Source organism: Loxodonta africana, chromosome 9 (genome assembly GCF_030014295.1).
Source record: "Loxodonta africana isolate mLoxAfr1 chromosome 9, mLoxAfr1.hap2, whole genome shotgun sequence".
Lineage (NCBI taxonomy): Eukaryota > Metazoa > Chordata > Mammalia > Proboscidea > Elephantidae > Loxodonta > Loxodonta africana.
In genome coordinates this window covers 15,674,854-15,702,232 of record NC_087350.1, presented here as the reverse complement: position 1 = coordinate 15,702,232, position 27,379 = coordinate 15,674,854, and the positions used below count along the sequence as shown (strand labels likewise).

The 27,379-nt window shown below is 41.7% G+C and overlaps 1 protein-coding gene across 8 annotated transcripts in view; it reads right to left on the bottom strand.

The window, feature by feature from the left end:
* Positions 1 to 27,379, bottom strand: part of IPPK (inositol-pentakisphosphate 2-kinase) — a 78,566-nt gene that overhangs the window by 31,064 nt on the left and 20,123 nt on the right. For 6 of the 8 annotated variants that reach the window (XM_010600644.3, XM_003421089.4, XM_023540222.2 and 3 more), the window contains 3 exons: positions 24,854 to 24,920; positions 22,837 to 22,958; positions 20,003 to 20,092 (listed from right to left, as the gene is read on the bottom strand). In XM_010600644.3, the coding sequence (XP_010598946.1) occupies positions 20,003 to 20,092; positions 22,837 to 22,958; positions 24,854 to 24,920 (279 nt within the window). The remainder of the gene's footprint in view (positions 1 to 20,002; positions 20,093 to 22,836; positions 22,959 to 24,853; positions 24,921 to 27,379) is intronic. The other 2 variants (XM_023540223.2, XM_023540225.2) reach the window with 2 other exon arrangements.

Genomic DNA, 27,379 nt, shown 5'->3' with positions numbered 1-27,379 from the left:
CCAACAACGAATCTGAGGAAAGGACAATATATAATTTACCCAGCACATAAAATTAAGTGTGAAAAAGAAACTGTCAACAAGACATCAAAAAGACAGCACTAAATTCATACCTATCCGTAATTATGCTGAATGGAAACAGACTAAAGGCACCAATAAAGAGACAGAGAGTGGCAGAATCAATTAAAAAACACAATCCGTCTATATGCTGCCTACAAGAGATACACCTTAGACTTAGAGACACAAACAAACTAAAACTCAAAGGATGGAAAAAAATATATCAAGCAAACAACAATCAAAAAAGAGCAGGAGTGGCAATATCAATTTCTGACAAAAAAGACTTTAAAGTTAAATCCATCATAAAGGGTAAGGAAGGACACTATATAATGATTAAAGGGACAATATACCAAGAATTTTTTTTTTTTAATACCAAGAAGATATAACCATATTAAATATTTATGCACCCAGTGACAGGGCTGCAAGATACATAAAACAAACTCTATCAGCATTGAAAAGTGAGATAAACAGCTCCACAATAATTTTAGGAGACTTCAACACACCACTTTTGGTGAAGGACAGGACATCCAGAAGGAAGTTCAATAAAGACACAGAAGATCTAAAAGCCACAATCAACCAACCTGACCTCACAGACATACAGAACACGCCACCCAACAGCAACCAAGTATACTTTCTTTTCTAGTGCACATGGAACATTCTCTAGAATAGACACATATTAGGTCATAAAGCAAGCCTTAGCAAAATCCAAAACACTAAAATATTACAAAGCATCTTCTCTGACTGTAAGGCCATAAAAGTGGAAACAAATAACAGAAAAAGCAGGGAAAAGAAATCAAACACTTGGAAACTAAACAATACCCTGCTCAAAAAAGACTGGATTATAGAAGACATTAAGGAAAGAATAAAGAAATTCAGAGAATCCAATGAGAATGAAAACACTTCCTATCAGAACCTTTGGGACACAGCGAAAGCAGTGCTCAGAGGTCAGTTTATATCAATAAATGCACACATACAAAAAGAATAAATGGCCAAAATCAAAGCATTATCCCTACAACTTGAACAAATAGAAAGAGAGCAACAAAAGAAACCCTCAGGCACCAGAAGAAAGCAAATAATAACAATTAGAGCAGAACTAAATGAAACAGAAAAACAACTGAAAGAATTAACAAGACCAAAAGCTCATTCTTTGAAAAAAATCAACAAAATTGATAAACCATTGGCCAAACTGACAGAAGAAAAATGTGAGAGGAAGCAAATAACCCAAATAAGAAATGAGATGGGCGATAATACACAGACCCAACTGAAATTAAAAGAATAATATCAGATTACTATGAAAAATTGTACTCTAACGAATTTGAAAACCTAGAAGAAATGGATGAATTCCTAGAAACACACCACGTACCTAAACTAACATGAACAGAGGTAGAACTAAATAGACCCATAACAAAAGAAGAGATTGAAAAGGTAATCAAAAAACTCCTAACAAAAAAAAGCCCTGGCCCGGACAGCTTCACTGCAGAATGCTACCAAACCTTCAGAGAAGAGTTAACAACACTACTACTAAAGGTATTTAAAGCATAGAAAAGGACGGAGTACTCCTAAACTCCTTCTGTGAAGCCACCATATCCCTGATACCAAAACCTGGTAAAGACACCACACAAAAAAAGGAAAATTACAGACCTATACCCCTCATGAACTTAGATGCAAAAATCCTCAACAAAATTCTAGCTGATAGAATTCAACAACGTATCAAAAAAATAATTCACCATGACCAAGTGGGATTCATAATAGGTATGCAGGGATGGTTCAACACTAGAAAAATAATTAATGTAATCCATCACATAAATAAAACAAAAGACAAGAATCACATGATTTGATCAATTGATGCAGAAAGGGCATTTGACAAAGTTCAACACCCATTCATGATAAAAACTCTCAGCAAAATAGGAACAGACGGAAAATTCCTCAACATAATAAAGGGCATTTATACAAAGCCAACAGCCAACATCATCCTAAATGGAGAAAGCCTGAAAGCATTCCCCTTGAGATCGGGAACCAGACAAGGATGCCCTTTATCACAGCTCTTATTCAACATTGTGCTGGAGGTCCTAGCCAGAGCAATTAGGCTAGATAAAGAAATAGCAGGCATCCAGATGGGCAAGGAAGAAGTAAAAGCATCTCTATTTGCAGACAACATGATCTTACACAGAGAACCCTAAGGAATCCTTAAGAAAACTACTGAAACTGATAGAAGAGTTCAGCAGAGTATTGGGATACAAGATAAACATACAAAAATCACTTGGATTCCTCTACACCAACAAAAAGAACATCGAAGAGGAAATCACCAAATCAATGCCGTTCAGAGTAGCACCCGAGAAGATAAAATACTTGGGAATAAATCTTACCAGAGATATAAAAGACTTATACAAAGAAAACTACAATACACTCCAGCAAAAAATCAGAGACCTACATAAGTGGAAAAATATACCTTCTTCATGGATAGGAAGACTTAACATTACAAAAAATGTTTATTCTACGAACAGCGATCTATACATTTAATGCAATTCCGGTCAAAATTCCGATGACATTCCTTAATGAGATGGACAAATCACCAACTTCATATGGAAGGGAAAGAGGACCCAGATAAGTAAAGCATTGCTGTAAAAGAAGAACAAAGTGGGAGGCCTTACTTTACCTGATTTTAGAACCTATTCTACCGCTACAGTAGTCAAAACAGCCTGGTACTGGTACAACAACAGATACATGGGCCAGTGGAACAGAATTGAGAATCCAGACATAAATCCATCCACATATGAGCAGCTGATATTTGAAAGAGGCCCCAAAACAGTTAAATGGGGAAAAGAGAGTCTTTTTAACAAATGGTGCTGGCATAACTGGACATCCACCTGCAAAAAAATGAAACAAGACCCATACCTCACTCCATGCACAAAAACGAGCTCAAAGTGGATCAAAGACCTAAATATAAAATCGAAAACGATAAAGATCATGGAAGAAAAGACAGGGATAACATTACAAGCCCTAATACATGGCATAAACAGTATACAAAACATAACTAACAATGGAGAAGAAAAACTAGATAACTGGGAGCTCCTAAAAATCAAACACCTATGCTCATTCAAAGGCTTTGCCAAAAGAGTTAAAAGGTTACCTATAGACTGGGAAAAAGTTTTTGGCTATGACATTTCCAGTCAACACCTGATCTGTAAAATCTACATGATACTAAAAAACTCAACTACAAAAAGATATATAACCCAATTAAAAAATGGGCAAAAGATATGAACAGACACTGCATGCACTAAGGAAGACATTCAGGTAGCTAACAAATCCATGAGGAAATGCTCATGATCATTAGCCATTAGAAAAATGCAAATCAAAACTACAATGAGATTTCATCTCACTCCAACAAGGCTGGCATTAATCCAAAAAACACAAAACAATAAATGTTGGAGAGGCTGTGGAGAGACTGGAGCACTTACACACTGCTGGTGGGAATGTAAAATGATACAACCACTTCGGAAATCAATTTGGCGCCTTCCTAAGCCACTCCTTGAAATGTATCCTAGAGAAATAAGAGCCTTTACATGAACGGATATATGCACACCCACGTTCACTGCAGCACTGTTTACGATAGCAAAAAGATGGAAGCAACCAAGGTGCCCATCAACGGATGAATGGATAAATTATGGTATATTCACACAATGGAATACTATGCATCGATAAACAGTGATCAATCTGTGAAACATTTCATAACATGGAGGAATCTGGAAGGCATTATGCTGAGTGAAATTGGTCAGTTGCAAAAGGGCAAATATAGTATGAGATCACTATTGTAAGAACTCAAGAAATGGTTTAAACAGAGAAGAAAATATTCTTTGATGGTTACGGGGGGCGGGGAGGAGGGTGGGAAAGGGGTATTCACTAATTAGATAGTAGGTAAGAACTACTTTAGGTGAAGGGAAAGACACCACACAGTACAGGGGAGGTCAGCACAATTGGACTAAACCAAAATCAAAGAAGTTTCCTGAATAAACTGAATGCTTCGAAGGGCAGCGTAGCAGGGGCAGGGGTTTGGGGACCATGGTTTCAGTGGACATCTAAGTCAATTGGCATAAGAAAATCTGTTAAGAAAACATTGTCCATCCCACCTTGGAAAGAGGCGTCTGGGGTCTTAAATGCTAGCAAGCGGCCATCTAAGATGCATGAACTGGTCTCAACCCACCTGGATCAAAGGAGAATGAACACCACCAAGGACACAAGGTAATTATGAGCCCAGGAGACAGAAAGGGCCACATAAACCAGAGACTACATCATCCTGAGACCAGAAGAGCTAGATGGTGCCCAGCTACAACCAATGACTGACCTGACAGGGAACACAACAGAGAACCTTGAGGGACCAGGAGAACAGTGGGATGCAGACCCCAAATTCTCGTAAAAAGACCAGACTTAATGGTCTGACTGAGACTATTGGCCCAGGACAGGAATCATTCCCAAAGCCAGCTCTTCAGACATGGATTGGACTGGACAATGGGTTGGAGAGGGATGCTGGTGAGGAGTGAGCTTCTTGGATCAGGTGGACACTTGAGGCTATGTTGGCATGTCCTTCCTGGAGGAGAGATGAGAGAGTAGAGGGGGTAAGAAGCTGGCGAAATGGACATGAAAAGAGAGAGTGGAGGGAGAGAGCGGGCTGTCTCATTAGGGGGTGAGCAATAGGGAGTATGTAGCAAGGTGTTATCAGTTTTTGTGTGAAAGACTGACTTGATTTGTAAACTTTCACTTAAGGCACAACTAAAAAAAAAACCCAACCCAAATAAAAATTAAAAAAAAAAAAAAAACCAACCCCCCCCCCAAAAAAGTGATATCTCCAAAAGGTGATGTTATTGCTGTTAGTTACCACAGCGTTGGCTCCAACTCATGGCAACCTTATGTATAACAATGAAATACTGCCTGGTCCTGTGGCATCTTCATGATCGTTGGTATGAGTCCCTTGTGTCAATCCATGTCATTGAGGGCTTCCCTCATTTTTAATGACCCTCTACTTTACCAAACATGATGTCCTTTTCTAGGGGTTGGTCTTTCTTGACGACATGTCCAAAGTAAGTGAAACAAGTCTTGCCATCCTCACTTCTAAGGAGCATTCTGGTTGTATTTTTTCTAAGACTTCTAATTTTCTAAGGCTGATTTGTTCCTTCTGGCAGCATATTCAATATTCTTCGCCAACATCACAATTTGAATGCATCAATTCTTCGGCATTCCCTTTCATTGTCCAGCTTTCACGTGCATATGAGGTGACTGGAAAGACCACAGCTTAGGTTAGGTGCACCTTAACCATGAAAGTGACATCTTTGCTTTTTAAAACTTTTAAGAAGTCTTTTGCCAGAGGTTTGTCCAATGCAATATATCATTTGATTTCTTGACTGCTGCTTCCATGGACACTGATTATTGATCCAAGTAGAATTAATCCACTGACAGCTTCAATTTTTTTTCCATTTATCGTGATGTTATTTATCAACTCAATTGTGAGGATTTTTGTTTTCTTCATGTTCTGGTGTACTCTATACAGAAGGCTGTAGTCTGATCTTCATCATTAAGTGTTTCAAGTCATCTTCATTTTCAGCAAGCAAGGTTGTGTCATCTGCATATCACAGGCTGTTAAAGAGTCTTTCTCCAAACCTGATGCCACGTTCTGCTGCATACAGTCCAGCTTCTTGGATTATTTGTTCAGCATACAGGCTAAATAAGTAAGGCAAAAAGATACAACCCCGCTGCACATCTTTTCCAATTTCAAACCATGTAGTTTCCCCTTGTTCTGTTCAAACGACTGCATCTTGATTCATGTACAGGTTCTGCATGAGCACAATTGTTACAGAATTCCCATTCTTCATAATATTATCCATAATTTGTTATAATCTCCGCAGTAAATGACTGTGTAGTTGATAAAACACAGGTAATCATCTTTCTGGTATTCTCTGCTTCTGGCCAAGATTCATCTGACATCAGCAATGACATCCCTTGTTCCACGTGCTCTTCAATCTGGCTTCACTCTGGCACACAGCCACTCTGGGTCTGTGCCACCCACACAGGCCAGCTCCCTCAGCGCCATATTTTCTATTTATCTTTTCCTTCTCCCTCCCACTTAGGCTCTGCACTGCCTCTGGCCCTTCCTGACGGGCTCTGCCATGCCACCCAGTGAGAGAGACATCAGCTCACCGCCACCCCAATTCTGCCCCATCCCTAATGGCCGGTGCCCCCACCACATTTTTGTTGTTTTATTTAACTGTTGATTTCTTCTCTGTCTTCCCCCCTTTCTCTTCCTTTCCCCCACACCCCCAAGCAGCACAAGCACAGACTACCAGAGCCTTCCCTGCACCACCCCCCAGCCCCAACCTGTCGGCCCCAGTATGTGCCACAAACAACCCAGCCCTGCCCCTCCCCCCTCTACTGGACTTGCCCTGCTGCACCATAGCTGAGCGACTGGCTCTGCCCACCTGGACAAGGTGGTGAGAGTATCATCCCCACAGATGAGCAAACAACAAAGAACGTCCAGCCCACCTGCCCAGACATAACCAAACAAAAAAGCGGGATGAAATAAACACATCTAAATCGATAAATGAAGAAAATAATTACCGAATGTCCCCAAAACAGCAGACAATATCAAAACATATTTAAAAAAAAAAAAAAAAGACAGAACAGGATGGTTCCAGTAGGTGTCCAAAATAAAACACCAGATGACCTTCCAGTAGAAGAAAAGGCACTGGAACTACCTGATAGGGAATTCAAAATTCTAATATTCAGGGTTCTCCAACAGATGAAGGAAAATGCAGACAAAAATAGACAAAGTCATGGAAAATACAGACAAAACAATGGAAGAAGTCAGGAAAATAATGCTGGAAAAACGTCAAAATAAATAAACAACTAAAAGTCATACAAAAACAGCAGTTAGAAATCCAAAAGATAAACAAGATTTCAGAAATGGACTGTGCAATTCAAAGTTTCAAGAGCAAATCTGAAACAGTTTCAGAAAAATTGAAGGCAAATCCTTCAATACCATTTTGTTTGAGGAAAAATCAGAGAAAAGAATGAAGAAAAATGAAGAAACCCTGAGAACAAAGTGGGCTACAATCAAAAGCAAAAATTTGCACGTAATCAGAGTTCCAGAACAGGGGGAGCAAACGGAAAACACAGAGAGGATCACCGAAGATTTTCCGACAGAAAACTTCCCTAATATCATGAAAGACAAAAAGCTATCCAAGAAGTTCACTGAACCGCATACAGGATAGACCTCAAAAGAAAATCACCAAGACATATCATAGTCACACTCACTAAAACCAAAGACAAAGAGAGAATCCTGAGAGCAGCTCGAGAAAAATGAAAAGTCACATACAAAAGGGGAAACAATAAGACTAAGCTCTGATTACTCGGCAGAAACCATGCAGGCAAGAAGACAGTGGGATGACATATCTAAAATCTTGAAAGAAAAAGACTGCCAACAAAAAATAATACATTCTTTAAAACTCTTGCTCAAATATGATGGCAGAACCAGTACATTTCCAGATAAAAGAAATTAAGGGAATACGTAGAAACCAAATCAAACTTACAAGAATTATTAATGGGAGTCCTTCAGTTTAAGAACCAACAACAACCTGATACCAACCTAGATGATCAACTCTAAAGGAAAAACAAAACTAAACAACTTAAAACAGGGAACCAGAGGCATCAATCTGTAAATGACAACAAAATGAGAATAAAAGAGGGAATAAACAGTGTAGGTATAGAACTTTCAAATGGAAAGGAAGTCAAGGCGTTATCAAGTAATAAAAGACTAGCTCAAACTTAATAAGTTTGAAGTAAATTTCAAGGTAAATGCAAAGAAAGTTAACAAACCTACTCATCAAAATAAAGAAAAACAAAGTCTCACTAAACACTAAATCTACTAAAACAAAAGAAATGAAAACAAAAATACACAAACAAAAGGAATTCAGCACAGAAGAGTAAGAGGAACAAAGAAAACGTCAGCACCACACACACACATACAAAAAAAAACTACAAAATGACAGCAATAAACTCACACCTATCAATAATCAAGCAAAATCTGGCTTGAACTTTTGAAAGTTCACTGCTAATGTAAGGCTCCAGTCATTTCTGAATTATCTTCAGCAAAACTGGCATGCAATATTAATGGATATGTTCGGTAATTCCCACATTCTGTTTGATCACTTTTCTTTGGAATGGACATGCATACGGATCTCCTTCAGTCAGGTAGCCAGTAGCTGTCTGCCAAATTAACTGACAAAGACTAGTAAGTGCTGCCACCATTGCACCCATTTGTTGAAGTATCTCAATCGGTATTCCATCAATTTCTGGAGACTTGTTTTTCACCAATGCCTTCCCTGCAGCTTGAGCTTCTTCCTTCAGTATCAGTAGATCTTGATCATACACTACCTCCTGAAACAGTTGAACATCAACCAGTTCTTTTGGTATAGTGGTTCTGTGTATTTCTTTTATCTTCTTTTGGTGTTTTCTGTGTCCTTCAATTTTTTGCCCATAGAATCCTTCAGTAATGTAACTGGAAGCTTGAATTTTCTCTTCAGTTGAGAAATTATAAAAAAAAAAAATAGAAGTCCTATATGATGTTATTTCCTTCAAAATTTTTGTCTACCTATATTTCTCTTTTTAATAAAATTATAGTATGTAATAAAATAAAACAAGTTCTGAAGATGAAAAGTACAATAACTAAAATGAAAAATTAACTAGAAAGGATTAACAGCAGATCTGATCAGGTAGATCAAAGAATTAGTGAATCTCAATACAGGCCAATTGAAATTACCCAGTCTTAAAAAAAAATAATGACTTAAAAAATTTTTTTTTTTATTTTAAGGAACAGAAATTACAAAGAATGAAGAAAAATGAACAGAGTCTCAGAGACCTGTGGGATACCCTCAAGCATACGAACATATACATAATGAGAGTCCCAGAAGGAGAGGAGAGAAAAAAGGGGCAGAAAAATATCTGATGAAATAATGGCCAGCAACTTCCCAAAATGGATGAAAAACATTAATCTACACATCCAAGAATCTCCACAAATAACAAGTAGGATAAACATCAAGAGATCCACGCCTAGACACATCATAATCAAACTATCGAAAGACAGAATCTTGAAAGGAGCAAGAAAAGGACTCGTCATATACAAGGGATCCTCCATAACAGCTGATTTCTCATCAGAAAAACATGAAGGCCAGAAGGAAATGGGATGACATATCCAGTGTTGAAAGAAAAAGACTGTCAACCAAGAATTCTATAACCAGCAAAACTACCCTTTGAAAATGAAAGCAAAATTAAGACATTCCCAGATACACAAAAATTAAAAGAATTCATCACAAGCAAAACTGCCTTACGAGAACTACTAAAGGGCATCCTTCAAGCTGAAATGAAAGGATATTAGACATTAACATGAATCCACATGAAGAAACAAAGAGCACCGGTAAAAGTAACTACATAGATACATACGATAGAAGGTATTAATATATCTTCTTTATAATGCTTTTTTCCTCCTGTCTAATTATAAAAACAACAACATAAGTCAATTACAAATGTATTGACAGACATACAATGTATAAAAAACTAATTTGATGACAATAACAGCACAAAGTAGGGGGGAGGCAACAAAGCTACATTGGAGCAAAGCTTTTGTATACTACTGAACTGAGGCTGGATCACTCTGAACTAGATTATTTAAGTTGGAATGTTAATAATAGAGCAACTACAGAAGATCAACAAGGAAACAGAAGACTTGAATAACACTATATACCAGCTCGCCCTGACAAGAGCAGAAAACACATACTTCTCAAGTAAACATGGAACATTCCCCAGCATAGACCATATGTTAGGCCATAAAAAAGTCTCAACAAATTTAAAAGTATAGAAATCATGCAAAGTATGTTCTCTAATCAAAACGGAATCAAATTAGAAATGACTAACAGAAAGAAATGTAGGAAATTCACAAATGTGTGGGAACTAACCAAAAACCAAAACCAAACCTGGTGCCGTCGAGTTGATTCTGACTCATAGCGACCCTATAGGACAGAGTAGAACTGCCCCATAGAGTTTGCAAGGAGCACCAGGTGGATTCAAACTGCCAACGCTTTGGTTAGCAGCTGTAGCCCTTAACCAATATACTACCAAGGTTTCCCCGTGGGAACTAAACACAGTCCTAATCAATAAATCAAAGAAGAAATAAAAAAGGAAATCAGACAATATCTTGAAACGAATGAAAACAAAAATACAACACACCAAAACTTAAAGGATGCAGCAAAACCAGTACTCAGAGAGAAATTTATAATTGCAAACACCTATACAAAAAGAAAAAAAGATCTTGAATCAATAACCTAATATTTCACCTTAAGAAGGTAGAAAAAGAACAAAGTAAACCCAAAGCAAACAGAAGAAAGGAAACAGTAAAAATTGAAGCAGGAATAAATAAAATATAAAAAAAACAATATAAAAGAAAAATCAATGAAACTAAAAGTAATTTGTTTAAATGACAAACAAAATTGACAAACCATTAGCTAGAATGACCAAGAACTCAAATCACAAAAATCAGAAATGAAAGAGAAGATTTACTACCAATCTTATAGAAATAAAAGAATTATAAAGGAATACTATGAACCATTGTATGCCAACAAATTAGATGAAATGGACAAATTCCTGGAGAGGCACAAATACCGAAAACATTCTGGAATAAATAGGGAATCAGAAAAGACCTTTAACAAGCAAGGGGATTTTATCAGTAGTCAAAAACCTCTTAACAACAAAAGCCCAGGACAAGATAACTTCACTGATGATCTTTTTTCTTTTTTTTTTAATATTTTTTTGTGTTTTAGGTGAAAGTTTACACAGCAAACTAGCTTCCCCTTTAACAATTTTTATACAAATTGTCCTGTGACGTTGGTTATAATTTTTCACAATGTGTCAGCATTCTCATCATTTCCATTCATTTTGTTCTATTTCCATTTATCTAGCTTCTGTTCCCTTCCTTGCCTTCTCATCTTTGCTTCTGGGTAAATATTGACCGTTTGGTCTCATACTCACGGGTGATATTGTTTAGCCAATCTATTATCTGACTGAAAAGTGACCTCCAGGAGTAGCTTCAGTTCCAAGTTCTTACAGTAATAATCTCAGGGGCTCACTAGCGATTTCTACAAAACGTTTAAAGAGGAATTAGCATCAATCTTTCTCAAGCTCTTCCAAAAAATAGAAGAGAACACTTCCTACATTGTTCTATGAGGCCAACATAACCCTGATATCAAAGTCAGACAAAGACATCACAAGAAAACTATAGGCCAATATCCCTTACAAACATAGATACAAAAATCCTCAATAAAATATTGGCAAATCAAATCTTAAAGCATGTTAAAAGGATTATATACCATGACCAAATGGAATTTATTCCCGGAATTCAAGGGTGATTCAACATACAGAAATGAATCAATGTAATATACTACATTAAGAATAAAGAAAAAAATAAAACAAGTAATCATCTCAATAGATTCAGGAAAAACATTTGACAAAATCAAACACCCATCTGTGATTTAAAAAAAAAAAAAAAAGACTCAACAAATTAGGAATAGAACGGAGCTTTGTCAACCAAAAAACATCTATGAAAAACACATAGCTAACATCATAGTTAATAATGAAAAACTGAAAGCTTTCCCCTATGATCAGAAATAAGACAAGAATGTCTATTCTCCCTACTACTATTCAACATTGTACTAGAGATTCTAGCCAGGGCAACTGTGCAAAAAAAAAAAAAGAGAGAGAGAGAGATAGAGATAAAAGGCATCAAGGTTAGGAAGATGTTAAACTATATTTGCAAATGACATAATCTTGTATACAGAAAATCCTAAGAACACACATACACATACAAAAACTATTAGAGTTGAAAACCAAAGTTCAACAAGTTTTCAGAATGTACGATCAAAATACAAAACTTAATTGTATTTCTACACACTTGCTATCAGCAAACCAAAAATGAAATTAAGAAAACAATTCCATTTACGAAAGCACCAAAAATGAATAAATACTTAGGAATAAGTTTTACAAAAGAAGTACAAGACTTGTACACTGAAAATCATAAAACATCACTGAAAGAAATTAAACAAGCTCTAAATAAATAGAAAGATATTCCATTTGGATGGATTCCATGGATAAGAGTACTAATACTGTTAAAATAGCAATACTTCTCAAACTGATCTCCAGAGTCAACAGACTCTCTTATCAAAATCCCAGCTGCCTTTTTGGAGAATTTGACAAATTGATCTTAAAATTCTAGGAACTGAAAATAGCCAAAACGTTCTTGAAAAAGAAAAACAGAGAACTCACATTTCCCAATTTCAAAACACACTACAAATCTACAGTTATCAAGACTGTATGGCACTGGCATAAGAACAGACACATAGACCAGCAGAATAAAATTAAGACGCCAGAAATAAACTCTCACATTTAAGTCAATAACTTCTCAAAAAGAGTGGCAATACAAGTCAATGGAGGAAAGAATATTCTCTTCAACAAATTCGGCTGGGACAACTGAATCTCCACATGCAAAAAAATGAAGCTGGACTCATACCTGAAACCATACACAAAAATTAACAAAAAATGGATCTAAGACCTAAATGTAAGAGCTAAAACTATAAAATTCCTAGAAGAAAATATAGACATAAATCTCCTGATCTTGGGTGTGACAATGGTTTCTTGGATATGACACATAAACCACAGCAATCAAAGAAAAAATAGATAAAACATCACAATTAAAACGGTTGCACTTCAAAGAATACTATCATGAAGGTAAAAAGACAAGTTAGAGATGGGAGAAAATTTTTGCAAGTGATATACCTTATAAGAGTTGTCTAATATCTAGAATATATGCAGTCCCTCAGTGGTGAAAATGGTTAACATACTCAGTTGCTAACAAAAAGGTTGGAAGTTCAAGTCCACCCAAAGATGCTTCCTGTTATGGACTGAATTGTGTCCCTCAAAAGCATGTGTTGTAAATCCTATTACGACCTATACCTTTGGTTATAATCTTAGTTTTCTAGTGCTGCTATAACAGGAATACCACGAATAGATGGCTTACAAACACAAATTTATTCTCTCACGGTCTAGTAGGCTAAAAGTCCAAATCCAGGGCGCCAGCTCCAGGGGATGCCTTTCTCTCTCTGTTGGCTCTGGGGGAAGGTCCTGTCATTAATCCTTCCCTGGACTAGGAGCTTCTCAGTGCAGAGACCCCAACATGCTCCCGGTTCTTCTTTCTTGGTGGCAAGAGGTCCCCCTGTTTCTCTCCTTGCCTCTCTCTTTTATATCTCAAAAGAGATGAGTGTAGGATAATCGTGCAAGGAACATAAAGTTGGGTGACTCTGAGTTTACTGACATGGGCCCACTAAGCACAGATTCTTCATTCAATGTTTTAGCTCAAGAGGTGAAAAAAGGATCTAAGAGTTTATTTGGCTGGGTCGCTGAAGCATGGATTATGAGGTGGCCTATACTAAATCAAGCTGAAGTACCAAACCTGCCTTGGTGTACTGTAGAAGGAATCTAAAGGCTTAGGGAAATTGGCATGTTAGAGTGGATTTATCAGGTTAGACCCCCAGATTCACACATGGAGTGCCCAGAGGACATATTTTTTACCACAACGGTAAGGAAAAAATTAGTGAAACGAGCCCCAGCATCCTTGAAGACTGCTGTGATTGCTATTTTATGTAAGTCAGATCTGACAGTGGGAGCTGCTCCAACTGAATTAAGGTACCTTAACTACAATAGAGCTAATTGGACCCCTGGTGGTAGAGGTCATGTGGCAGCACTCAATCAACAAAGACAAGGTGGGTGGTTACCATAATGGATAGCAAAGTCAAAGCAGTATTTATATGGACTTATGGCATTGGCTCTTTAGTCATGGTGTCCCTAGGTGTGAAACAGATCAGAAATCTATTAAATATTTACTTGATCTGTACAAGTGGAAGAATTCTAGGTCAAGTGACTGACAGTTTAACTTTTATCACCAGAATAGAGACTCGTGGCCCTCAATCAATTCCCAGACTTGAGCCAGTTTACAGATTCATGACCCCTTCAAGGAAGAAGAGGCCAGTCCCCTTCAGAAAGGACCCCACTACACTACCAAAAATTTATACTGGAAATCTTTCTCCCAGCCTTACCTAAAGAGATCTACAGCCTTTTAGAGAGTGGCTGCTCATTGGGGAAAAAGAAAGAATCAGACTTTTCAGGGATTACTGGATACTGGCTCTGAAATGACACTACTCCCAGGAGACCCAAAACGTCACTGTGGCCCACCAGTCAGAGTGGGGGCATACGGAGGTCAGGTTATTAATGGAGTCTTAGCTCAGCTTCAGCTTATAGTGGGTCCAGTGGGCCCCTGATCCTATCCTGTATTGACTTTCCCATTTCCAGAATGCATAATTGCCATAGATATACTCGGCAACTGGCAGAATCCCCACATTCGATCCCTGACAAATAGAGTAAGGGCTATTATGGTAGGAAAAGCCAAGTGGAAGCCATTGAACTGCCCCTGCCTAGGAAAATAGTAAACCAAAAGCAATACCACATTCCTGGAGGGAATGCAGAGATTACTGCCACCACCAAGGGCTTGAAGGAGGCAGGAATGGTGATTCCCACCACATCCCCGTTCAACTCACCTACTATTTAGCCTGTGCCAAAAAACAAATGGACCTTGGAAAATGACAGTGGATTACTAAAAACTTAACCAGGTGGTGACTCCAACTGCAGTTGCTGTTCCAGATGTGGTTTCATCGCTTGGGCAAATCACTACATCTCCTGGTGACCTGGTATTGCGCTGTTGATGTGGCTAATGCTTTTTCTCCACACCTGTTTCCAAGGACCATCAGAAGCAGTTTGCCTTCAGCTGGCAAGGCCAGCAATACACCTGTACTGTCCTTTCTCAGAGGTATATCAGCTTTCCAGTCCTATGTTATAATTTAGTCTGCAGAGACCCTGACTGCCTCTCCCTTCCACAAGACATCACACTGGTCTAATACATTGCTGACATTATCCTCAATGAACTTAGTAAGGAGGAAGTATCAATGACTCTGGACTCACTGGTAAAACATTTGCATGCTAGAAAGTGGAAAATTAATCCAACAAGGAATTCAGGCGCCTTCCGCCTCAGTGAAATTTCTAGCGGTTCAGTGGTGTGGGGAATGCTGACATATTCCTTCTAAAGTGAAGGCTAAATTATTGCATCTGGCCCCTCCCACAACTAAAAAGGAGGCATGATGCCTAGTAGACCTCTTTGGATTTGGAGGTAACATATCCCTCATTTGGGTGTGTCAGCCCAGCCTATTTATCAAGTGACTCGAAAAAACGCTGGTTTTGAGTGGGGCCCAGACCAAGAAAAGGCTCTGCAACAGGTTCAGGCTGCTGGCAAGCAGCTCTGCCTCTTGAGCCGTATGATCCAGCTGATCCAGTGGTTCTTGAAGTGTCAGTGGCAGACAGAGATGCTGTCTGGAATCTCTGGCAGGCCTCTATTGGTGAATCACAGCTCAGACACTTAGGATTATGGAGCAAAGCCCTGGTCCTGGGATTGCAGCGTCCGGCAGGAAAGAAGCAAATTTAGGTGATATGGGGAAGAACCATACAGTGGCAGCAGCATCCTCCCCAACTTCATCTTCCCCAGATCCCTCAGAGAAACACAGGAATCTGTCCAGTGTTGATTCTCCCTTTGTCCCCTCATATTGAGTGTGAGCACACTTGTGAAGGTGTGTGAGCCGGCCCTTCATGCCTTCATCTACCCCCCGTTAGGTAACCAATGTTTCAAATGCCCATTCCAATTCTCTATCAAACCATTACTCTGAGGGTGGTATGCAACATGGTATGGCCATTGAATATGATGTTTCTTGGTTTATTTCTGCACCCTGTAAAGTGTGTTCCTTGGTCGGATGAAATATAACTGGCAGCCCAAACTGGTATGGCGCAAAGGGAACGTGTCTAGATCCAGCCCATCTCTGCACTGCTGCAGCATTCAAAACTAAAGACATTGCCCCTAAATTAGTCGCTCTCAAAATCCATTTTCGTAACAGTTCCTCTGGAAGCTGACGATGCCAATCTACAAATTGAAGCAACTCCTTTGTACTATACCTCCTGGTTTGTAGAGTTTCTTGGTTTTGCCCATTTTCCTCCTGGACTACCTTCTTGGAGACCAGTGGTCACAGAGGAACTTCCTGTTGCTCCATCACAATTCTTCCTTTCCAGGTTGGCCTTGAGACTAGCGGTCATAGCTCTGACCAGATCAGATCTGGGATTGGTTCAGTGCTAAAATCAGTGCCTACATTCTTTCTCTCTGCCACTCCAGCTATTATGGATAACAGAAACCAAGGAATTGTTATATCTGGCCCTTTCCTTATCACTCTGTATTTCCATATACATCCCATTAGCCAATTCCTCAGGAGTTAGATCCATCCCTCCTAAATCCCATGAAGAGCTTTTGCCTGGGGTAGGAAACTGATTGCAACATAAACAGCTGCTTCAATCCATGGGTATTGTTTATCCCATCTACAAACCAAAGGTTTCTCACTCTCCTGCTTACCTCCTTTTATCCAAAATCACAAACACATTCCAGTGAGTCTGGGCTGCTGCAGTGAAACCCACCATTCTGACATCAACTAAATGAATAATTTCTTTTATAAGGATCAGCACAAAGCTGGTTTGTATAAGGCAGAAGTTAAAAAAAAGAAGTTAAAGATGTCTCAAATATCCAATTTTTCCAAGCTGCTGTACCACTCCATCTCTAACATCAGCTACTCCCTCTTCTTCCCCTCAGTGCTCTCCCTCCTCCCATCTTTGGGTTCCCTAATTCGCTGCAACTCACAGAACTCACGAACCATATAAAGGAAATGGCTCACACAGTGGTGGAGGCTTGCAAGTCCCAAATTCATGCATCATGCGTAGGCTTCTTACTCACGTGGCTGCAGTGGCTGACAAAGCCAAGCTGCCAGTTCAGACCACAGGCTGCTGGCTCACACAGCTACAGAAGCTGGCGAATCAGGTCACACGATAGGCCACCAGCCCAAGAGGTCATTAAAAAAGACAGGAAAAGAAAGAAAAGACCAAAATGGATGTTCAAAGAGATTCTGAAACTTGCTCTTGAATGCAGACTAGCCAAAGCGAACAGAAGAAATGATAAAGTAAAAGATTTCAATGGGCAGCTATAGAAGACAAAGTAATATAATAAAATGTACACAGACCTGGAGATAGAAAACCAAAAGGGAGGGACATGCTTGGCATTTCTCAAGCTGAAAGAACGGAAGAAAAAATTCAAGCCTCCAGTTGCAATACTGAAGGATTCTACAGGGACAATATTGAACGACACAGGAACCATCAAAAGAAGATGGAAGGAATACACACAGTCAGTGCACCAAAAAGAATTGGTCGATGTCCAACCATTTCAGGAGGTAGCATATGATCAAGAACTGCTGGTAATGAAGGAAGAGATCCAAGCTGCAGTGAAGACAGTGGTGAAAAACAAGCCTCCAGGAATTGACAGAATACCAACTGAGATATTTCAACAAACTGAGGCATTGCTGGATGTGCTCACTCATCTACACCAAGAAATCTGGAAGACAGCTGCCTGCCCAACTGACTAGAAGAGATTCATATCTGTACCCATTCCAAAGACAGGTGATCGAACAGAATGTGGAAATTATTGAACAATATTATTAATACCACACAAAAGTAAAATTTTACTAAAGATCATTCAAAAGCAGTTACAGTAGTACATCGACAGGGAGCTGCCAGGAATTGAATCCAGATTCAGAAGAGGACGTGGAATAAGGGACATCCTTGCTGATGTCAGATGGATCATGGCTGAATGCAAAGAATACCAGAAAGATGTTTACCTATGTTTCACTGACCATGCAAAGGCATTCAACTGTGTGGATCATAACAAATTATGATTAACATTGCAAAGAATGGGAATTCCAGAACACTTAATTGTACTCCTGAGGAACCTATACTTAGACCAAGAGGACTAGATGAAGAAGGCGGCATCAGGATTAGAGGAAGACTCATTAACAACCTGCGATACGCAGATGACACAACTTTGTTCGTTGAAAATGAAGAGGACCTGAAGCACTTACTGATGAAGATCAAAGCCTTCAGTATGGATTGCACCTCAACATAAAGAAAACAAAAATCCTCACAACTAGACTAATAAGCACCATCATGATAAACAGAGAGAAGGTTGAAATTGTCAGGGATTTCATTTTACTTGGATCCATAATCCACACCCATGGAAGCAGCAGTCAAGAAATTAAACGATGTGTTGTTCTGGGCAAATATGCTGCAAAAGACCTCTTTCAAGTTTTGAAATGCAAAGATGTCATTTTGAGGACTAAGGTGCACCTGGCCCAAGCCATGATATTTTCATTTGCCTCATGTGCATGTGAAAGCTAGACAATGAATAAGGAAGACCAACACCTTTGAATTATGGTGCTGGCGAAGAATACTGAATACACCAGGGACTGCCAGAAGAATGAACAAATCTGTCTTGGAAGAATCATACCCAGAATGCTAGTTAGAAGCTATGGTGGCGAGACTTAGTCTCACATACTTTGGATATGTTATCAGGAGGGACCGGTCCCTGGAGAAGGACACCATGCTTGGTAAAGTAGAGGGTCAGTGAAAAAGAGGAAGACCCTCAGTAAGATGGATTGACACAGTAGCTGCAACAATGGGCTCAAGCATAACAATGACTGTGAGAATGGTGCAGGACCAGGCAGTGCTTCATTCTGTTGTACCTAGGGTCGCTATGAGTCAGAGCCAAGTTAACGGCACCTAACAGGAACAACAAGGGTGGTAATAATTTAAAAATGGAAAATAAGAAGTTCTGGCAAGAATGTAGAGAAACTGGAACCCTCATCAATTGTTACTGGGAACATAAAATGCTATAACCACTTTGGAAAACAGTTTGGTAATTCCTCAAGATGTTAAACATGAGTTACCACAAAACCAAAAAAACCCAAACCCATTGCTAGAGTTACCATATGACCCAGCAGTTCCATTTGCAGGTATATACTCAAGAGAAATGAATTTATGTCTGCATATTCTTCTAAAAGAAATGAAATGTCCATGCAAAAACCTACACACAAATGTTCATAGCAGCAGTATTTACAAGTGCCAAAAGGTAGAAAGAACTCAACTGTCCACCAATGGATGAATGGATTAACAAAATGTGATATATCCATACAATGGAGTATTTTTCAGCATAAAAAGAAATGAAGGGGTAATACATGCTACAATGTGGATGAACCTTGAAAACATCATGCTAAGTGAAAGAAGCCAATCACTGAGGACCACATATTGTATGATTGCATTTCTATGAAATGTCCAGATAGGCAAATCCACAGAGACAGAAAGCAGATTAGTGATTACCACAGACAGGAGGAGGCAGTGAATGGGCATGGGGGTTCTTTATGGAGTGATGAAAATTGTCTGGGATTAGACAGTGGCAAAGTTTGCACAATCTTACAAAAATACTAAAATAGAAGGAGATGTACAGGAGCCCTGGTGGCGCAGTGGTTAAAGTGGTAAGACCGTTAAACCAAAAGATCAGCAGTTCGAAACCACCAGTGTCTCCACAGAAGACAGATGTGGCAGTCAGCTTCCATAGAGATTCACAGCCCTGGAAACGCTGTGGAGTCACTACGAGTGGGAATCGACTCAACAGCAATGGGTGGGTACGTTTTTAGAGGTTAAATTTGATGGTATAGGAATTACATCTCAATTTTTTAAAAAAGAGGAACACGAACTACTTGTGAAATAAAAACTAAATAGTACATACCTACATTTTCCTTTACTCCTCAAGCCCAGTACCCCACCAAGCAGCCCCTTCACACAGACAGAAGAGCCCTGAACAAAGCCCTGCAGGCCGGCTGCTCTCCACACGTACCTTGAGGTGCTGATGCATGCAGTAGCGGCACACCTTACGCTTCAGCTCCTGTGTGACATCGCTGGAGAAAGGAATAAAGCCACATTTTGGCTGCAAAGTAAACAAATAAGGAAGGAAAACTATTTAGGGAATGTTGTGGATTGAATTGTGTCTCTCAAAAATACATGTTGTAAATCCTAACCCCTGTATCTGTGGTTGGAGCCCTGGTGGCGCAGTGGTTAAGAGCCTGGCTTCTAACCAAAAGGTTGGCAGTTTGAATCCCCCAGCTGCTTCTTGCAAATCCTATGAGGCAGTTCTACTCTCTTCTATAGAGTTGCTATGAATCAGAATCGACTTGACAGCAATGGGTCTGCTTATAATCACGTTTGGGAATGGGTTGTCTTTGTTATGTTAATTAGGCCATGTCAATCTAAGGTGTGTCTTAAATCAACCTGTTCTGAGACATAAAAGACATTAAACAATCAAGCAGAGATGGGGGAAGAAAGATGCCAAGCCACATGAAGATTGCTCAGGTGCAAAAGTTCTAAAGAGACAAGACCTTCCCCCAGAGCCAAGAGAGAGAGAGAGAAAGCCTTCCCCTAGAGCCAGTGCCCTGAGTTCAGACTTCTAGCCTCCTAAACTGTGAGAGGAAAATCCTGGTGGCGTAGTGCTTAAGAGCTGCAGCTGCTAACAAAAAAGTCAGCAGTTTGAATCCACCAGGCGCTCCTTGGAAACCCTATGGGGCAGTTCTACTCTGTCCTATAGGGTTGCTAGGAGTCAGAACCCACTCGATGGCAACAGGTTTGGTTTGGTTTGGTTTTTTTGGTAAACTGTGAGAAAATAAATGTTTTTTGTTAAAGCCACCCACTTGTTATAGCAGCGCTTAGAAACTAATACACAGTGTTTGTAGGATTTTACCCTTTATATAAATGAGTTCACACCTTTCATATTCTTCTGTGACTTTTTTCACTGAACCTTAGGCTTTTGAGATTTATCCATGTTGATAAATAAGGATCAGGTGCCTTTACTGTCCCTGTTGTGTTGTAGAACTTTGTATGGCAACTCTCTCATCGGTTTCTCCTGCTGATGGACATTTTTCCCTATTACAAATAGTGCTTACACACGTCACATACTAGGAGGAGGAATTTCTAGGTCTCAGGGAAGCCTCAGTTTTTACTACACATTGCCAAATTGCTCTCTAAGGCTTGTACCAACTTACAGTCCTACCCAAAACAAAAGGAGAGTGCTGGTGCCCTAATTCCTCTCCAGCCTTGGGCAGGGTCAGACTTTTTATTTTTGGCCAGTCTGATGGGCATGAGACAGAATCTCTTGATTTGGTTGTGGTTTTATTCTGCATTTGCATTCGGACTTCTAGCCGCCTAATCTGTGAGAAAATAAATTGCTGTTTGTTAAAGCTACCCACTTGTGGTATTTCCGTTATAGCAGCACTAGCTAACTAAGACAGGTAGAAATCACATACCTTTCAAAATACATACAATAAACTATGAGATAAAGAAATGCAAAGAGGAGTGTTAAAAGGGTTAGGTACAAACATCCCCCAAAGTTTTACTTTCAGCTCCCAGTGGAAAATGATGCTTCCCTCATGGCATCATACAAACATCTCTGCCTCTAGAGGCTGCATGTCAGAACTGTCAGTCAGGGGGAAAATATGCCTGTACTGCTGGCTTGATGAAGGTACAACACAGAGCAGCTTTGTCTCTCCATGACACAATGCAACTTGAAAGGCTCTAGAGCTCCAGCTCCCAGAAGCAGCCCACTGTTGCCTCCGACAAGTGCAGTTCTGCCCAGAGCTCTAAGAAGTAGGCCATTGTTCCCTCTGACAAGGGATATCCGAAACTGGAAGGTGCCAATCTGATTGTTGCTACGCTCCCAAAAAGTCATGAAACTGCCTTTTAAAAGCTATGGTCTTACCATTAAACACAACTGAGCACTATGCCAAGAGCTGTCTTGGTGCTAACACTGACATCCACCCTCTGGGAGAGGAAGCAGAACGTCCGTCTGCACAGCAGTATCATGAGTGTGAATGCTCAGGGCCAATGATGACCCATATGTGGGTGCCACAAAAGTGTGAGAGGTGACATGCAATGACCTGGGACATCTGGGTGGGGCCTCCTGAGGAGACTTGCGCAGCCACCCTCGACTTTGGACAGCAGAAAGCTAAGACTTTGCCAAGTCCCCTCCCACTACTGCACCCAAGTAGAATAGATATAAATGCCCTTTGTCACCCCAGATTCAGGACTCCCAGCCATGATGAACTAGCGCTTCTAGGGATTAAACAGATTTTTGTGCCTCTGGAGAAATCCCTCCTGAGCAGGACATAAGCAAAGGACCTGCCACCCAGTCTAACACCCCAACTCACAAACTAAGCTTCTGGAACAAAGCATGCGGCATCGCCCACTGGCAAAGGGAGCCCAGCAAGAAGGAGGCACGCAGAGAGGGGAGGGCCAGGAGGGGCAGCCAGTGAGCTGAACCTTGAGGAAAACACAGAGGGCACCACCCAGGCCGATTCCTCCTGGGGCTCAGCAGTCAGTGCTCGCCTGGCCTGGGGATGGTGCGGCTCCTGTTTAAACTCTGGCTGGCAAAGGCACAAAGCACGCAGGATGCAGGTGGCAGGGGCAGGAAGAAGAAGGAGTGGCAGAGTCTCTGAGAGCTGGGGGTTGCATGGGGCTAAGAAGGGACCACTGGGTCCAGCAGGGAGTCTGTAGAACAGGCTTCTGGAGGAAAGCATGCAGTAGGCTGATGAAGCACAGATTGTTGCAAGACAATTCACTCGTAACCAGGGACCTGCCTTCTCCCTTTTTACCCACATCTTTTCCCCCTTGACCAAAGTTCACCTTAATCTCTACACACAGAATCGGTCGGTGCTCCACAAAGTGGTAGGTCTGAAGTCTGGTCAAGTTAGGAAGGCACATAGCATAACCACTGAGAGTGTCCAGGTCCTTGTCACAGCGAGATTCTGGAAAAAAGAGCAGGGACCACCTGAGGGTCAGTGCAGGAGGGACAAGTCAGAAACTTGAAGACTCGTGGTAAAGAATCAACCTGGCACACAGAGGAGCGGGCCTTGCCCCCGGCTCCTGGCAGGAGATGGGAAGGCCTGGTAGTGCCCTGCCTGACAGGAGCAGTTTCGTTCACTTGGGTTTTAGGCCAGAGGCTGAGGTGGGTCCCATGGGCAGGCAGCTACATCCACATGATGGGGCTTGAGGAGCATCCCTGCTGGGTGAGAGGGGTCAGTGCTCCACAGGGAGAGGACAACGGGAGCTCCCCCCATGGGGGCCTCTCCTGGACCTCGCCCCAGGCATCTTTTCCTTGGCTGATCTTAATCTGTGTCTTTTCACTGTTGTAGACTGTACCCATGAGTATAATGGCTTTCAGTGAGTTCTAGTGAGTCTTTCCAGCCAATTATTAAACCTGATGGTGGTCTTAGGGATCCCTAAACTTGCAATTGGTTGTCAGAAGTGAGGGCCATCTTGGGGACTGCCCCCAACCTGCAACTCCCTTAACCCAGGAAGCCTGGAGAGGAAGGAGGCTGAACGCCAATCTAACGAGGCATTCAGAAAAAGTCTCTACACTCCTCAAACCAAGGTTCCTTCCAAATATTTGATACCAACAGTCCTTCATCACTGACTGCTAGAAACAGAACTGTAGACAAAAGTCGGCTGTCCTCCTTTCCACACAGCAAGGCTCATTACAATTCATTATTACAGCTGCTCTTGTCACTATTAAGTAGCCTGACTACTAGCCAAAAGGTTGGCAGTTCAAACCCACCCAGAGGCACCTGTGAGGACAGGCCTGGCGATCTGCTTCGAAAGGTTGCAGACTTGAAAGCTCTATGGAGCAGTTCTACCCTGCACACACGGGGTCACCGTGAGTTGGAGTGGACCTGATAGCAACTGACAACAACAGAAGAAAATGGCGGTGTCTGGGAGTGCTTGCTGCAGGATGGCAGAGCCCAGAAGCACACCTACAGCCCGTCTTCATCCAGATGAGGAAACCAGAGCCAAGACATTGTCCTGGTTTGGCTGTGGGCAGCGGCCTCCCCCCACTTCCTGGGCCCTTTCCCACAAGGATCCCCTGCTCTGCACTCCTCCCTCCAATCTGAGGCTCCCAGGATGTCGACGCCCTTTTTCCTTGATCAAATCAGGAAGGAATTTTATACTAGGCATTCGCACAACTCAACTGGCCGGCTGCGCTTTCTTGAGAAGGCATTTCTATCCTCAACAAGGCTCGCATGTTAGGTCCTCAGTCTCCGACCTGGTTCCTGACACTCCACGTACCAGCAAGTGCACAGGAAGCGGACACCTGGCAATGGGGAAGGGTACATGTGGCAGTGATGGGAAGGATATATTTGCTGATGGAGAGCGAGGAGATTCACAGGTCTTCCCAGTTTCCTCCAGGAGGATAAGCAGGCACGCCTAGAGCCCAGCTTCTGGGGGCAGGCTCCTGTTGACCTCCAGAACCAGGCCTATCTGCTGTGGCTCAGGTTGATCATGGGAACTTCCTTTGACTCTTCCAGGCCACCCTTTTACCCTGCCTTCCGCTACCTACATCACTCCCAACTCCTTCAGCTCCCTCTTTCTCTCCCAAATGCACTGCTATGACACTGTATTAGGTAATTTTTGGTTACATATTCTATGCTCTGATCTGGTTATCTGATGCCCAGAACTGTATTCATGAGCTTCCTAGCCTTCTAACCCTGATGATGAAGTTTCAAGCATTAAATGCATCTCTGGAAAACATTCTCGTGGCAACAGAACTGATGAAAACTGCATCTACTTAATATGGGTAATAATGTCACTTTCCAAGGAGAATGTTTTAAATTACTATCAAATTCATAAGTTTCGAAACCCTTACCTGGTCTTTCGGACTGTATCTTTAAACAAAGCTGTTTCACAAAATCTAAAGGCAGCTGAACAACTTCCTGTAAGAACAAATATGGAATACTCAGTGTGCGGATCTGGGGAATAAAAGTCACTTTATGATTTTAAAGGTCATATCCAGGTTAAGCAAAGAAGCTAACATTTCCATACACTAAGAGCAACAGGCTCTCCTCAGTGAGGCCTCTGCCCATGTGAAGGTGGCCAGCAGCACCCAGCCTAGCGGGTGTGGTCTCTCCCACACAGACTGCTTCTTCATACAGCCACTCATGTGTCCTCCCCACGACGCTGGGAGGCACCGAGGACACGCCCAGAGAAATCAACTTCTGAGGACACTGGGCTTGGGCTCCCTGGCCTTGTGCTGACCTGTGGGGAGACTGTGCTAACATTCTTTACCCCAGTACCTACTGATACAGCCTGAGTGTTCTAAGCCTCTCCCCTGAGAAGCAGCTGGGCAAAGGGCTGCTAATGACTAATCTCTGGGTGAGACGTCTGGGCACAGCAGCCACCAGCCAAGGACTCCGAGAGCAATATCCAGTGCATGCAGGGCAGATGAAGACGCACTTCTCTCCAATTGGCTGCTGCTTTGCAATTCCCCATAATAAAAGGCTTTTATTTCAGCCATGTTGCTCACCATCTCTGGCTTCCCTATCCCTGTTCTCTGGGGTTTCCAAGGCACCAGAACTCTGATTTCCAAAATGCCCCCAAACGGTGGCACAGCCAGCATCACCATGCCATCCCAATGCTCCATCCTAAGACTTCCCGAGACAGGGTTTTAAGGATTGCCAAGATGTATCGCTAATGAAATAATCAAGGTGTAAAAGAGTGTGGGAAAAAGAAGAAAACGGATATAAATCAACCCAGTGAAGGAGAGGGTGGGAAAGTGGAACACCCTTTCCACTGAACACCCTTTTGTACCAGCTGTTGAAGGCTGTACGATGGTACGTATGCCTGTTACTTACCCCCAAAATGAATTAACATCTAAAAGAGACACCAAGCAAGTGTTGGCAGCATGTGCTATCCTGGGCACCAGGTGGCAGCCCTTCCTCCAGGAGCTCACACCTCGTCTACTAAAATGAGTTCCTTTACGTGGCCTTTTGCCGTGGTTCTTTGGAAAAAGGGCTTGGGAGATTTTTGCCCTAGGCCCTAAGGAGTTACCTTTGCCTTAGTTTTCATCCCAAAGTGTATGTTATTTTTGTCCAGGTTGATTGACATTTCCTGGGTAAACTGTAAAACAACTTGGTTTTGATACTTTTTGTCTGGTCCTGGGCTTTGGCCTCCCCTGTGACTGGTATGCACATTGAAGGGATTGGTCTATAGACTACGCAAATAAGTGAGTTGTAGTCTACTATGCAAATGAAGTATCTATGGCCTACCGAGAGAGGGCTGGTCAGTTTGTGGTCCTGGTGGGAGTGTCATGCCTTGAAAGTGACAGTTGTGTATTTAAGCAGCCAGCACTACAGAGGTTTTTAGAGACAGAAAGCAGGAAATGAAGCAGAAGGAAGAAAGGAAAAAGAAGAATCAGAGAGAGAGAGAGAGAGAGGGTCAAGGGCTGTAACACTGAAGGTGGAGACAGGCCCACAAGGGGCCCAGCAGCAGAGTCGGTGGTGACAGACAGCAGGGCCAAGAAGACCCTGTTCTGAGGGAGCTGAGAGAAGTGTGTCCTAAGGGGGCCAAGAGGAGTCTGTCCTGAGGGGGCTGAGAGGAGGCGTGCATGGCAGAGAGAAGAGCCTCCTGCTTGCAAGGCCAAGAGGAGCTGAGAGAGCTGTCTTGCACTGAAGAAGGGGGACTTTGCCTACATGGTTCCTGGTCCTGATTCTGAGTTGTAGCCTGCTGATCCTGCTTCCAAGTTATACTCTGTTACTTCCTTAATAAACCACTTAACTGTAAATATGGTCTGTGAGTTCTGTATAGCCATTTTAATGGATTATCGAACCCAACAGAGAAGTAGAGAGTGCTGTGAGGAGAGCAGCTGGTGTCAGAATTGGTGAAAAGGCTGGAGAGCGTAGGTGTGCCTGACCTCCACCTCATGGGAATCAGCTTTGGGCTGATCCTGGTCATTATCCCTGCTGAAGTTAGACAGGTTCTGATGACACAACTACTCTTACCATTTTACAACTCATGGGCTCCAAACGCCACCCGGAGAGACACCACACCACCAATCACCACGCTCCCTTTCTTCCTGGATTCTAGAACCCCAATTTCATTTGGCCATCCAGCCCTCTGCCTGATGGGCAGTCGTGATGAGTCCAGGGGATTGGTTTTAGAGGCGAACGCACGGTCCAGTTTCGACCAAAGAGATGTAAGGGAGGGTCTGTGGTGAAGGGGTGAGGGGGGTGCTTACAGCACATCCTCACTCTTCAGATACCACCACAAGGATCATCTGTCTCTACTTGGACACCGTGCGTCCAGACGGGAACGGGAGGTGCCAGTTTAGGACAGAGCATCCCTGAGCGGGGAGCAGAAATGCAGGACCTCCATGACTTTCCAGAGCCTCAAGTTG